Raw genomic sequence first — 13,646 nt, forward strand, 5'->3', positions numbered from 1 at the left:
AAAAAATCGATGAAGCCGTGTTGTGTGGTCAGAGTGGAATTGGTTAAACACAAAATCAATAGCAAGACTCCAGGACTCGGGATGTCGTAATGTGTTGTTCCATCTGTTTGGCGGGATTCCCTTCCCGGCCCCATTCAACGCCCCCCCCCCCCCTGCAAGCACACAAGAAGAAGAAGAAGAAGAAGAAGAAGAAGAAGCAGAGAGGAGTTTGTATTTTGTCATGTCTGTATTTTTGTCTCATTTTCACAAAACATGTACAGGGGAAGGAAAAGCCTTTCAATAGAACCTGAGGTATTTTTGCGTCAAGCAGCCTAAGGTATCAGGATTTTCTTTTAAAAACTCATCTAAATTCATCAGTGTTCTTAGATGAGTTGCTATTTACACAACATAATAATAATAATAATAATGATAATAATAATAATAATAATAATATTTCGATAACAACAATTTTAGCAAATGGGACAGCCTGCATCATCTTTGTTACATGTCATAAATAATTCTAACATTTCTTAAAAATATAGGGAGAAGGGTGAGGGGGAGGAGAGGTTGCTTGAGGCTCAGGGGTAACAGAGGAATCTATCTGAACTTAACTGTAGCTGCAGCAGCCCAAGGTCAAAGGTCAAAGATCACCAGAGAGAAAAGCTATTCAAGGGTCAAAGGAAAAAATAAACACATTTTACATTATAAATAAATAACCATCTCGCACCAGGAGAGCAAAGTTTTCATTTTTTTCACCTCAAGATTTGAAGATCTGCTTTTTTCTGTCTGTTTTGTTATCTGTTTTTATCAAAGCTTTGGAAAATTAGAAATAAGAGCAAAAAAAGAAAAAAAAGAAGAGAGAAAGCGAGGATGCTTTACGGACATGCATTGTGCTGATGTACCAGCAGCTGTGTACCCTGTGCCGGGCTTGGCTCACTGAAAGATCCCCTGAGAATGAACAAAAGGGTGTGTGTGTACGGCCTATGCTTTTACGTGTGTGAAATACGTGTAAGTGCATACAGGGTGTGTGTGTGTGTTGGTTTCAGCTTTGGTGGGACGCGCTGTGATGATGACAAACTGGTGCTGGCTCGGAGAGGAGACTCGGTGCGAGTCTATAAAACTTGTGAAAGAGTTTGTTTGCATATAGTTGTGATGTTACGCAAGAACTCATGAGACTGGCAGAAAATGCTGAACTGTATAGGAGCGAGCTGAGTGTGGCAGCTACTTTGTCTTCCTCTGCACACACACAGTGAAACAGAACTTTTTGAGTTCACGCTTGAGCCCTCGACTGTGATGAATACACACTGCAGAGATCCTGCTCTTATAGATCTCATCAGTGGGACGTTTGTACCATCCTCTAAATATAAAACTGAGGCCTTATTTGTAGGCTACCATCAAAACTCAAGACTCTTGTTGCCATGGGTGTGAGGGGTAACTGAAGTTGGTTATCAGAAAGCATAAAAGTGCATTTCAAAGTCATACATCACTCTCCCCAAAGAAGGAACAGCAGATATTGCTTGCTTGAATTTGTTGAATGTGTGTATTTGTTTGAGTGTGTGTTCATAAATACCATACAGCAAATAATAATAATAATAATAATTCAACAAAAGAAAAAAAAGAAATAAATCCACAAAACATTATATTATTTCTCATTACCAGAATGAACCAATACAATAAATTAAAACTATAACTGAACAAAAAAAAAGTCCATTAGAAGTCCATTAAAATTGCTATATATATTCATATTGTATATATAGTATTTGTCTGTCTGTAGTCAGCCTTTCTGGTGCATGCTCAGTGGTGACCATAGATGGTGACTGGGAGCAGTGGGAGGGGGCCGGGGGGGTTTATAAAGGAGCTGAAGGGCCGTTAAAGCGAACCCTCGCCACCATCCCGAAACCTCAGTCCCATCACGCTGTTAACACTGGAAACAAGGGAGCCAAAGTCAGGAAAGACACACTGTGCTTTAAGGAGGGGGAACACTGCCCGTCGCTACGAGTCTTCAAAAGTCTTTTCAGCAACAAAATGCTGAGGATCCTTCATTGTTTGGATACAGTACCGCCGTTAGATTAAGTCCTTGGGATCTCTCTGCCTTGTGCTGTGGTGATGTGAGGAGACGGTGCTGTTAAGGAGTCTGTTATTGTTGTCTGATGTTGCTATGCAGAGTCTGTAGCAGGCAGAGCCACTGGGAAGAGGAGGGAGGGGGGAGGCGGACGTAGCCGTGCGAGGTTCTGAGGCTTTCTGACACTGGGGTGAAGCTTTGGGAGGAAACACGGGGCTCGGTTCAAATCACAAGCTATACACCCACTGAAGCACACTACATTTGACCGCAGGCAAGCAGTTTGTGTCCGAACTCTGTCAAAATAAGGATATTCTATATAGTAAGGATGCAACATGACACTTGTCCTGGGTCATTTCTTTTTATCTGTGACAGAGCTCAGAAAAATTAAGAGTTTCAGTACCTACAGTCACCCCCCCTTTACCCCGCCCTCCCCCACACTTTTATTCAGATTTGTATGAGAGTTCAGGATGGCTAAGCACCACATCACAGGCTCTGTCTGTCCACGTGCGAATGCTAGTTCGCCTGCTAACCTTTTCACATTAACTCTCTGCGTTTATTTGTCCTTCTCTCAGTTGGAGTCCTAAACACTGTCCGCGAGGAGCACAAAAGAAGCCTCCTCTGCTCCCGGTCATATGTCCTCCTCTTGCACTCCCTCTAACCAGTTCCATTTGTGTCCCCAAGGGACAACCCTGGTCATGTCCATTATCTGTCAGGATACCTCGATGATCTCCATGCTCCCAGAGAAGCTCGACTGCTTCCCGATCTTCCCCAGTTCTTCTCGGGATCGCGTCTCAGAGATGCCCTCCTCGAACTCCATCTGACAGCTGCGCCGTTTGAACTGCTTCTCCGACGCAGGCCCGCTGTTGTTTGCACTGTTGGACTTGGTCACTGTGGACGACTGTGTCTGCGGTGCTGATGACTTTTCCCTCTGGGATTTGTCTCGTAACCGCACACCTTCGCTGCACCCAAACGCCACGTACGCCGAGCTGCTCCCAAACCTCACCGACGACTCCTCTCCGCCTCCGTCCCCTCCGCCTCCCAGCTCCATCTCTCCCTCACCGGCCTCCACTGCCCCAAAGTGCCAGGGGGCGTCTGTGGTGGGGGTAACGGGAGTGACGGGAGTGGTAGCCTGGACAGTGTCTCTGTGTTTGGTCCACATGGCCCCAGACCCAACGTTGGGCAGGGAGGGTAGTGACAGGAGCAGGGAGCCCTTTAGGTTCTCGTCCGGGCTGGGGCTCTTGTGGTCCAACGACAAGCTGAGGGACTGTGGAGGTTGGTGCGGTTGGGAGTGGATTGGGGAACTGCCGGAGCAATGCTTGGGTTTCCTCCTGGGTCTGGATGAAGAAGAACCAGACCGATGGACTCCTTCACTTCCTCTGAGCCCCAAACCTCCGATGCTACCCCCGCTGCCCGGTGAGGGGAACGGTGAATCGGAGGAGCTGGGGCTGTCTAGGACGGGAGACTGCGAGCAAACACCATTGGAGGTGCCTGTTCCTGGGCTGTCAAGTTTGCACAGCTTGGGGACGTCTTCAGAGTGTGTGGGTGCCAAGCTGGGGCAGGGGGGACTGTTCGGGGAGTAGACAGACTTAATGTCCAGGGAGAAGGAGCGTTTAAGCCGGTTAGTGTCCATGATCCTCTCTGCTGAGAGGTGCAGGCCGTTGAAGCCCTGCTGGAGGGAGGTGGGTGATGGCAGCTTAGGTTCTGGTGGGATGTGTTGGTCTGCCACAGACAAGTCGTAGTTACTGTGGTGACCGTTCATCTCAAAACCTCCGTTAATCTCTGAGGTTTGCTTAGTGTTGTTTTCGGAGATCTTGTCATCAGAGGTTGAGGTTAAAGCTTGCAGTAACCGCAGGCCTTTCTCAAACTCCAGAAGCTGACCCAGGAAGTTGAAGTTGGGGGATATGGACGGTCTTCGGTCCTTTACAAACCTGTGAGGAGGAAAAGAGTTGGGAAATATTAGTCACAAGAAAACAATTCTAACAAGGAAACTACTAAAGCACTATCAGTGGGTCAGAATTACCCCAGATGAACTAAGCGTGGGGTGTGAACAGCTTTACTGATGCACAATACATAATCCAGTGCCAGTGTTGTCCAGACAAGGCAAAGCAAAGCCTTTTGTACACACACCGTTCCCTGGCAGGCATCTAACAATTTTATTTCTCACGACTGGGGGGAGGAGGATGAGAAAATCGTCTAGCATTACTTTCAGCAGTGAGTTGTCTTTTTACTGGGGCTGACACCTTAGCTCAGCTGGTGGTAGGTGGGAGGAGAACGCATACCTGTAGGCATCATCTGATGACAAGCCCATTGTCTTCATGATGTATGCGATGGCGATGGTTGCTGAACGCGAGATTCCAGCCAGGCAGTGCACAATGACTCTGCAGTTTGACACCTTAGCTTTGTCTGTTGGGGGGGAAACGAACAGGTATGAATACATGTTTAGCACAAAGTGTCTGGAGACAATCAATGTCCATTGAAAGCTAACTGACTGTTTCCTGGAAGAGTACAGGGGATCACCTGAACGGATGCGTTATACCTCACGCTATTGTTACCTAAGTTGCACGTGAATGTTTATTAACAGTGCGCATATGTTGTATTGAATATCATTGGCATTCTTCTACGCATAACTTGAGATGACTTCACTTCCTTATAAAGACACTTCTCTCAGTTGCTATCATGCTTTTTACTGGTAATGTTCATCTTCAGTCCAAACACATATTAATACATTTCCTCTCCTCTTACCTATGAATTCATTAGTTTTGTCCAGCCAGGGAAGCAATTTCTCGCAGTAGTTGTCGTTGACTGGGATACGCATGAAGTGGCTCTCACTGATGAAGTCTGGCTTGGGGCAGGTGTTGCTGGCATTCAGCACATAGGTGATACCGTTCTGAGCCATCAGATCCTGCAGAGGCAACATGAGTTCAATGTCACGCTTTCTTGTCAGGTAACAAAAACAAGTTAGCTATCTATCAATGATGGTGATAATATGAGTAAGAAGATCAAACTAAATTCTACCTTGTTGAGGACGTCCTTCTGTGAGCCCAGGTAGAGGTGTGGCAGGATGCGGGTGGGCCCTACATTAGCCACAGGCAAGCAGGGCTGGGACAAGCTCATAGGCAGAGCAGTGGCAGGTTTCCCCTCGCACAGGCCGGGGAAACAGGAAGAGAAAGCAGCGAAGCCTCCTGCAGAGAAAGAAGAGAAGGCGAGAACTGGTTAGGTACGCTAATGGTTTTCCACAGAGCAGTCCCACAACACTCTCTGCAAAGACTCCTATGAACTCATCGAGAACAGTGCACCGCCATCAGCAGAGCAAACAGACGCTTTGTACGCTTTCAAAGGTGAATCTGGGCTACGATGTCTGGGTCCTTCTTAGTGCAACAGGAGCAAAAAAAAGGCTCTCTGTGCTTCTGTGTGCAAGTTAGGTTAACTGCTGGGCAGCCAGGAATGTGTGTGTCTGGCCCTTTAAGAGGCAGGCGGCTCCACTTTTGGCGTATGTGTATATGTGTGTGTGTGGCTCTGTTTCCTGCATGAGCTCATGTCCTGTAGCAGTGCATTGCGTCAGGCTGGGGGAATGAGAGAGGCCACAGGTGCAGGGCCAGGACAGAGGCCCAGTAACATCCCCCTGACAACCGCACAGCACACACACACACACGCCTGCACACGCACAGTCATACATATGCACACACACATTAACAAGACGATACTCTCCAAGAAGAAACAATCTGAAGACATGATCGCATAATCTTGCAGTCAACATGCGCTCAATATTCACTCTCTGTAATTCTCTGTCCACACACACACACACACACACACACACACACACAAATACCCACTCATCATTACTCTGCAGTACTGCGGTTGTATAACTATAGGGTGGGGGCCAACGAGAGGAGGTGGGGGTGAAGTATGTGTGTGTGTCTTGAGGAGTGGGTAATGACCTCGCTTAGGAGTCTGTAGAAGGGAAGGGAGTCCTTCAAGGAAACCCTGAGCCCCAGAAAGAAGATTAGGACCTAATCTAGGTTCAGCCCTGCCTGACCCAATCTGGAACGTAGCACACACACACACACACACACACGCACACACACACACACACGCACACACACACACACACACGCACACACACACACACACACACACACACACACACACACACACACACACGCATACACATTCACACACACATGCAGGGTCACAGAGTGAGAGTGAGTGAGACATGACATCACTGTTCTAAAGTAGCACACGCAGCACAGCGCAGGCAGTACATTGCCTTCCGTTGTAACACACACCCAGCTGCGCTACTCATGTAGCAATGTCTGGCAGACACACACACTGAGTGTCAGCACCATGCACTCAACACATACGAGATATAAAAAGCTGCAAAATTAAGGTTGTGCAAACATTCAGAGGAGAGCAGCTTTGGTATTTTTGCACTATTTCACAACACCGCAGCTTGCGAGGCTGGGTGCATCCCCATGAGCTATTCTGGGTGCACTGGCCCTTTAAGAGCAATGTGAAGAAGGGTTGTCTGTTTCCAGCTATTAATGGCAACCGGCGGAGCAATGACATCAGCGTTCCACATGGGGGGGATGGAGTGGGGCGGAGGGTAGATGCATAGATGTAGAAAGAGTGATCAGATAACGAGGAAGGCGAGCTTAATGCAAAGAGGGAGAAGCTGATAGCTGCTGTGCTAGCGTGCGTCAATGATCTAACTCTTTTGGCCTCTTAGGAGTAGACTAAACAGACATTTGTAGTTCACAGTTTGGCTTTAGACTGCGCTGGCACTGTACAATTTCCACCAGAGCCTCTTTCTAGTGATCCTATGGGCGGTGCTACACTGTCAGTAATTGATAAAACAGAGGAAGGGTAGTTCTTTGAAGGGTTTCTTCCTGGTTTCTCTGTTCCCAAGCTGCTGGTGTGGAGCCTCTGCATACACACACACACACACACACACACACACACACACAAAGAAAATAAATGGTGCTACATATAGCCCCCACCACAGGCATATATACTGTATCAGTGTGAGGAAGCAGTATGTTCCTGGAGACAGTTAAATCAACAGGAAAAGCCTCACGTCACACAGCAACTATTTCCCTTTCTATGCGAGGACATTGTTGGAGAGTTGTTAGAAGGACAGAAGACAGGATGTTCCACAGTGGAGACAGTGTGTGTTTAACACCAAAGAGAAAGTGTGTTTGTGTGTGAAGGGAAGTGAACACACGAATGAAAACACTCTTCTAAAAATATTCCCCCTGTTTGATCTTGCGTGTGTCTGGATTAATAATTACAGGCATGATTACTGTAGATGACCTCATCAGTGTGAAATAGCATCAAAACGGCAGGAAGAGTGGCGAGCCAGTGTGTGACTGGGAGAGTGAGTAAGGGGTTACTGGCATAAAGGGAGACTGAAGTCAGAGATAAGAAAGCGGGACTGAGTGTGCCTGCCTGCCTTTTTTAAGGGCTATTACATTACAGTGACATTACGTCAACACAATTACAAACACCTCCCTTGTAGGCAAAGCTTTACAGGGCCACTGCTAATGGACGTTAGTCACACAGGAGATAGCGTGTTATTGTCACCTCGTCACCTGACCTCGCTCTACTTAAGGTTGCCATGACAGCGAGGACGGGCAGTGATGTTGATGACAGTTGGCTCATCGTGTCCCCCTGAGTGCTGTCAAGATGGAGTCAAACACACACACACACACACACTGAGTGTCCAAAGGGCACACAAACACACACAGGACAGAGAGCACCAAATAATCCAAAGAGACATGGCCTCACATTCTCCAAAAGACAACGATGACACATCCGTCCATTCCAATCTAAGCATACAGAGCGCACACATAAACACACTGTACAGTCACACTGAGGTCACTGAAAATACCCTGTGACACACACCAGCCCAGCTGTCCATGAAGATGACATCAGAAAGTCAACTGGGAGAGATGAGTTCACCTTCGGCACAGCATGATAATCAGCCAAGACTAACACACACTGCTACATTAAACTCAAGAGATAAAGCTAACTGGCTACACGAGTCACAGTCAAGCTTGTCTCAAGTTGTATCCTACAGTTTTATTTGGAAATGAACAGAAATAAAAGCTGCTGTCATTTTCATTCACATGCTGAAGTCATGATCTTGTACCACACGGAAACGCTGCTCAAAAGTATCATACTTTGGAAAATGTATTTGGACAGGATGTGACTAACCCAATTTTGAACACACGTGAGAGAGAAAAAAAAGAAAAAACATTTGGGTAGAGAGAAAACACACAACCGGGAAAGAGGGCACTGTGTCGCCATCGGCAACGCTAGCCAGCGGTGACTTCCTTTTTCCGTTTTCCTCTGCCTACTTCATCACTTATGCAACTGCTTATTTTCCTCTCTTGCCCTAGTCAGAGCCGAGCACTCAGGCCTCCTTTGTTCGCTAGTTCCCCCTCCTGATCGGTCATTTCCTACAACTAAATATTCACTTTTCAGTTTAAAAGCGCAGGTTATTACCCCACAGATGTGAGAAGTGTGTGTTTGGTAGAAGATATTTGGATCAAATTCGGGCATTTTGGGGCTGTGCTGCTGCGTGAATCGATGCAGAAAGCTGAGAGATGAATGGAAGTGGAATCCCGGAGATATTGACCGGATGAACAGAGACACACAACACCTGCCTGGCTGTTGTGGTTAATGGGAGCTCTGCTGTTACATCACTGCTGTTGGTACAATTGACTGCCTCGTCAATACAAGCTCACCCCCTCCCTCACTCCTCTGTGTGTGTGTTTCAGTCTCTGTGTAGCTTTCAGTTGCCCTCTTTAACTCGTCTGTTAATGGAGAGGGGGGACGCACACAAGGCAGGCGTGTACACACACACACACACACACACACACTCACACACACACACAACCCTCTGCAGCCTGGGGGCATTGATCTGCCTGAATGAGTCCCTCGCACCCCTTCATCCCTCCCTCCATCGCTCGCCTCTGTGGTTCATATCGGTGGAGACATGACGCCATCCTCTGTGCCCCTCCAGCTGTCCCCTCCACTATGAGGGGACATTAGCATCTCAATGTGACCCCCCCACCATCCCTCACCCTCCCAACATGACATCATTGCACACATGTCCCACTCAGCTCCACAAAGGCTGTGCTGCAGCCTGGAGAAGCCATGGGAGAGTGTGTGTGTGTGTGTGTGTGTGTGTGTGTGTGTTTTAGGCGGCAGAGTCTGTCAGAAATGTGTAGATTGACAGACCATAAATGAGGTAGTGGGATGATGTCATTGCTTTTCACGCAGGGCGCCAGGTTGATGACGGGTGGGAATGACTGTATTATTAACATGTCATCCTGGCTGATGGTTAAACCGTTTATTGTTTCACTATCTTAGCGGACAGATAGCGGGAGTATGTCACTTTGATCAAGTGCTGTTTCAGCAGTACTGTGTTATTGCAATACAGGACTATAAACCTTCCTGTAATTTAGGCTGCATTCACAAGTCTATTTCCACAGAGGCGTGTTGAAGTGCCTCAAAATAACCTGTGACAGACACAAAGTCTATTTTCACCTGCTGATGGCAGATGTGTGATTTTTTTTTTTTGGTAGCCTACTCTGAGCTAACAAGTTTGACACTTCAAGATGTACACCTTTGCTGAGATGGACTGTGCATGCACATGTGCACACACAAAGAAACACACACCTAACAGTGTGAACTGGGGCAGGTGTGGAGGGCTGCTGCTGTGCTAACTGCTTTGAACCAGCTCTCTGATATGCACATTTGCATACAAACTACTTCTTATACATTTACGACCCAGCTGTAACACCAGTATTTTAATGACTGCATACATATTTTGTGTAATATGCATGTAAGTGTGTCAGTATATAAAAAAGGATTTAGCTTCCACACAGCTCTGCGTTTCCACATCGCTCTGTGTGAAAGGTGTTATGTTAAACACCTGCAGTGCACACTGCACACATATTGATAACATAATCTCCACAAGACACCATTCTGCAGAGAAAGAGTGAGCAGGAGTGAGAGAAAAGCCAAGAGCAGAGGAGAAGAAAGAGAAAGAGAAAGAGCCTTTGTGATAGTTTTACATCTCAATGACCACAGGCTGAGAGAGCATGAGCACTATGTCATACCGCGGGTCACGGCTCTCATTCTTCCCCCCCAAGCCCTTTTCTCTTTCCTCTCTCTTTCCTCTTCATCACTTCTCATCTTCATAATGTCATCCCCTTTAATCCTCCTGTCTCTCTAAACACATTAACTGCACAAACAAAAAGGTGAAAAAACAATTAGCGGCTTTGGCGATGTATTCTTTCAGCCTGATGTAGCAGTAAATCTCACAATTGATTCCAGCACACCTCAGAATTCGATTCACATCTATCTTTCATTTGCAGCACGCCTGGACTGGAATACCTCAATACCTGAGAGCCTGCTGTGCCTTTGTACTCATCTGCAGTGCACAAACTGTCAGGGCTTTCCCCCCTCAAACACACCTTCAATTGTATACAACAGTGGTGCATTTTACAGCCGCAGAAACTTGTGTCTTTATACCACAATAAATCACACTCCACGCTGCTTGCATGTTCACCATGTATGATAGCTCTGAAACCTCTGTACACAAAGGCCTACGTCCTCAACATGTTACTCGCCTCAAAGGGATGTTCTCATACCCTTTTTAACTTGCACACACACACACACACACACACGCACACACATCAAGTCTCCTGGTCTCCAGGTAGATACACACCTCGTAGCTCTCTCCCCTCCTTCATTCGGCGGACCCTGATCTTCAGCCTCATGTCTGTGTCCTGCAGGTCCGGCCAAAAACAGTCCTCCGCTGGAGCAATCACCACATCCAGAGGCATCCCCCAGAACACACTCAGTGTCACGCACACACACAAACACACACACACACAAATGGAAATGTTCTGTTGCCCCCTCTTCAGGGATGGAGCGAACCCCCTCGCCACGCAGAAATGTCAGAACAAACAAACAAAAGTGTTCTCCTCTGAGGACTGAGTCTGACTGTAACAATCCCAAGTAGACACAAAACTCCCGCTGGTGCTCAAGTCCACTCCGATCAAGTCCACTGTTCCAGTGTCCAGGCGGTGACCCTCAGAGAACAGAACCAGTATACCAAAAACTAGTCCAAAATGTCTGTGGACGCGCTCCTCAAGTCCACCTTGGGCCAAAATCCCATGCAATGACCACAAAAATTCCTAAAATGCTCCTGCGCCAATATTCAGCAATTCTGTGGTTTTGTGAAGAATGGCCGCCACACAGAAAGCAAGAGGAAAAACAAAAGTGGGTAGTCTGTAATGCCTGTACGTATGAGCCAGCTGTAATGAGCCTGCAGCTGGTTTACAGAGCGTCTGTGTGTCTCTCTGAGCGCTCACTCTGTCTCTGTGAGTCCACAGCCAGAAGAGCAGCCCACTATTGTTGTGCTGCTCCACTCTCCCTGTCTCTCATTCGCTCAGTCGCTGGCTTACACTCCTCCCTCTCCCTCCCTCCTCCCCTCTCTCTTTCTCTCTCTTGCTGCAAAGAGGATGACGGAGCTGCACTCTCTCCTCGAGCTCTGGGGGTGAATGAGCTCACTTGCCGTGAGCTCAGACTCTACCCTCCCTCCCCCTCCTCCTCCTCCTCCTCCCCCTCCTCCTCTGCTACCTCCCTTGCACCCTCCCTCTCTTGTGGAGCCAGCGCTCCGTCATAGCTAATGTCTAAGGCATGTAACCACATTCCTTACTCACCCAACAAATATGCGGCCACCTCAGGGGCCTAGCTGCGGAGCAGGATGGAGGCGAAGACACAGCTATAAGGCTGTTTAGCAGATACGTACACACTAGTACGACAAAACCAAACAGTATATGTGTTGTTGATTACAGGGAAAAAAGGAGAATCCTTGTGCTGATGTGCATGACAATACGCCTCTGCAGATGATATTTGCATGTTTGCTGAGGGTTTGTGAACTTGACGGTTTCAAAGCAATAATAAATACATGAGATGCAGATTTATGCTCTTCAGATTAAATTTTCATACCCACCCAAATCAAATACCAAAGATTATCAAACAAATATTCTGCACCTTTAATAAGGTTACACAGTTTAACAGTGAGCAGAAGCTGAATACCTACATTAGGTTGATTGCCTTAAATGTACTGCAGCGTCTAAGCACATTACACTTACTGCAGGGGGGGATTAAGACTGTCAGTGTGTTGAAAGCTGACTTGTCTCTGAAGGTGAGGGAATGTGTGTGACTTCACCGTGTTTCCTGCGCTGGTTCATGTCTAACGCGCCTGTCTTTGGACACTGTGTTCTTGTGTTTAAAGGATGAAAGGAGAGGGAGAGGAGGAGAGAAAGGAAAGCTGTAGAGACGTGAGGAGTAGGGGAAATAAAGAGGAATGGAAGAAGACAAAGAGGAAGACTAGAGGTGATGAGAAGACCAAACATGCTCGTGGTCGCCAGCCATCATCTCATTTGACAGGCCACAGACTTCTGGTACTTTACTATGGAATGACAAACATGTAGGCCACAAGTCCAGCTACGGAAACAAAGCGGCGCAGGATTTAACATAACCGCTGGAGGAGACTGAAAGTTAACTAATTATTATCCAAATACAGCTTTTGAAATACATTCTAAAACCTAAAAATGCTTACATAACTGATCACTGTTACATGACGCTTCTTTTTAGCTGTCATTTTAGGCAATTCCTCTTTTTGCTGGTAATAAATAGCACAGATTTTTTTAAAAACAGCACCAGCCATGAGTGGGCTGGTCAAATATTCTGTCTGACTGTCTGCTCAGTTTCAGGTTGAGATATCACGGTACACTGATTACATTCAAACCAGGTCAGATGAGCTTCAAGTACATTAAGTCATCGCCACAGTGAGCACAGCTCAAAAAAAAAAAGAGGCAAATAAGCTTATACAAGATGTCTAGTTAGGGGGCCAGCTGCATGCTCACTGACTGACCTCATCTCATCACTGCAGACCCCTGAATGATCACACACGGGTGAGAACACCCTTACGTCACCCTCTGTTCAACTATGGGTCACTCAGAGAGGGAGCGGGAGAGGAAATAGGTCACTTGGTGATGATGAGCTTTGTGAAAAATGCAGACATTGGGTTTTGGGAGGATGTCGAACCGCTAACACTCACACTTTGTTCCTCTTCTGCAGCTGGTTGGAGCAGGTGTGGCACTCTTCAGTGACAACTGGGGTCACCGCACTTCAATCACACTGATTGTCACCCTGCTTTGAATCCACACCTCCGTTTGGTTGTTCTGTCTGCGTGGCTCGAAGCTGTTAAAACCAGCTTTGAAAGCCACGACTTCCTCACACCTGCAAACCCACAGCAGTGGAAGCCAACAGCAACAAAACAAAGTAGCCGCTGGTGTTTTAATGGTCAAACTCTTTTGAGTTCCTTAAGCAAACACCATGCCCTCACTCTCTTTACACCCCTCTCCTCCTCCTCTAGTCCTCAGCAGGGTAACAAGGCTCAGAATAGTAGGCGTGTTAATTAGAGGATTACAGCCAAGACGCTATAAATGACAACCAGGCCTTTTTTATTGACTGCACATGTGTGCCCTGCAGAGACAGAAATAGGTAGGACGGTCACTCC

At 47.1% G+C, this 13,646-nt stretch overlaps 1 protein-coding gene across 5 annotated transcripts in view; it reads right to left on the reverse strand.

Annotated features, from left to right (window-relative positions):
• Positions 1-1,505: 1,505 nt before the first annotated feature.
• Positions 1,506-13,646, reverse strand: part of dusp8a (dual specificity phosphatase 8a) — a 49,439-nt gene continuing 37,298 nt past the window's right edge. For 4 of the 5 annotated variants that reach the window (XM_050072828.1, XM_050072830.1, XM_050072831.1 and 1 more), the window contains 4 exons: positions 5,057-5,223; positions 4,784-4,943; positions 4,321-4,444; positions 1,506-3,969 (listed from right to left, as the gene is read on the reverse strand). In XM_050072828.1, the coding sequence (XP_049928785.1) occupies positions 2,751-3,969; positions 4,321-4,444; positions 4,784-4,943; positions 5,057-5,223 (1,670 nt within the window). In that variant the 3' untranslated portion in view covers positions 1,506-2,750. Of the gene's footprint in view, positions 3,970-4,320; positions 4,445-4,783; positions 4,944-5,056; positions 5,224-10,778; positions 11,597-13,646 lie in introns of those variants that run through there. The other variant, XM_050072833.1, reaches the window with a different exon arrangement.

The sequence above is a fragment of the Epinephelus moara genome, chromosome 20 (assembly GCF_006386435.1).
Source record: "Epinephelus moara isolate mb chromosome 20, YSFRI_EMoa_1.0, whole genome shotgun sequence".
NCBI lineage: Eukaryota > Metazoa > Chordata > Actinopteri > Perciformes > Serranidae > Epinephelus > Epinephelus moara.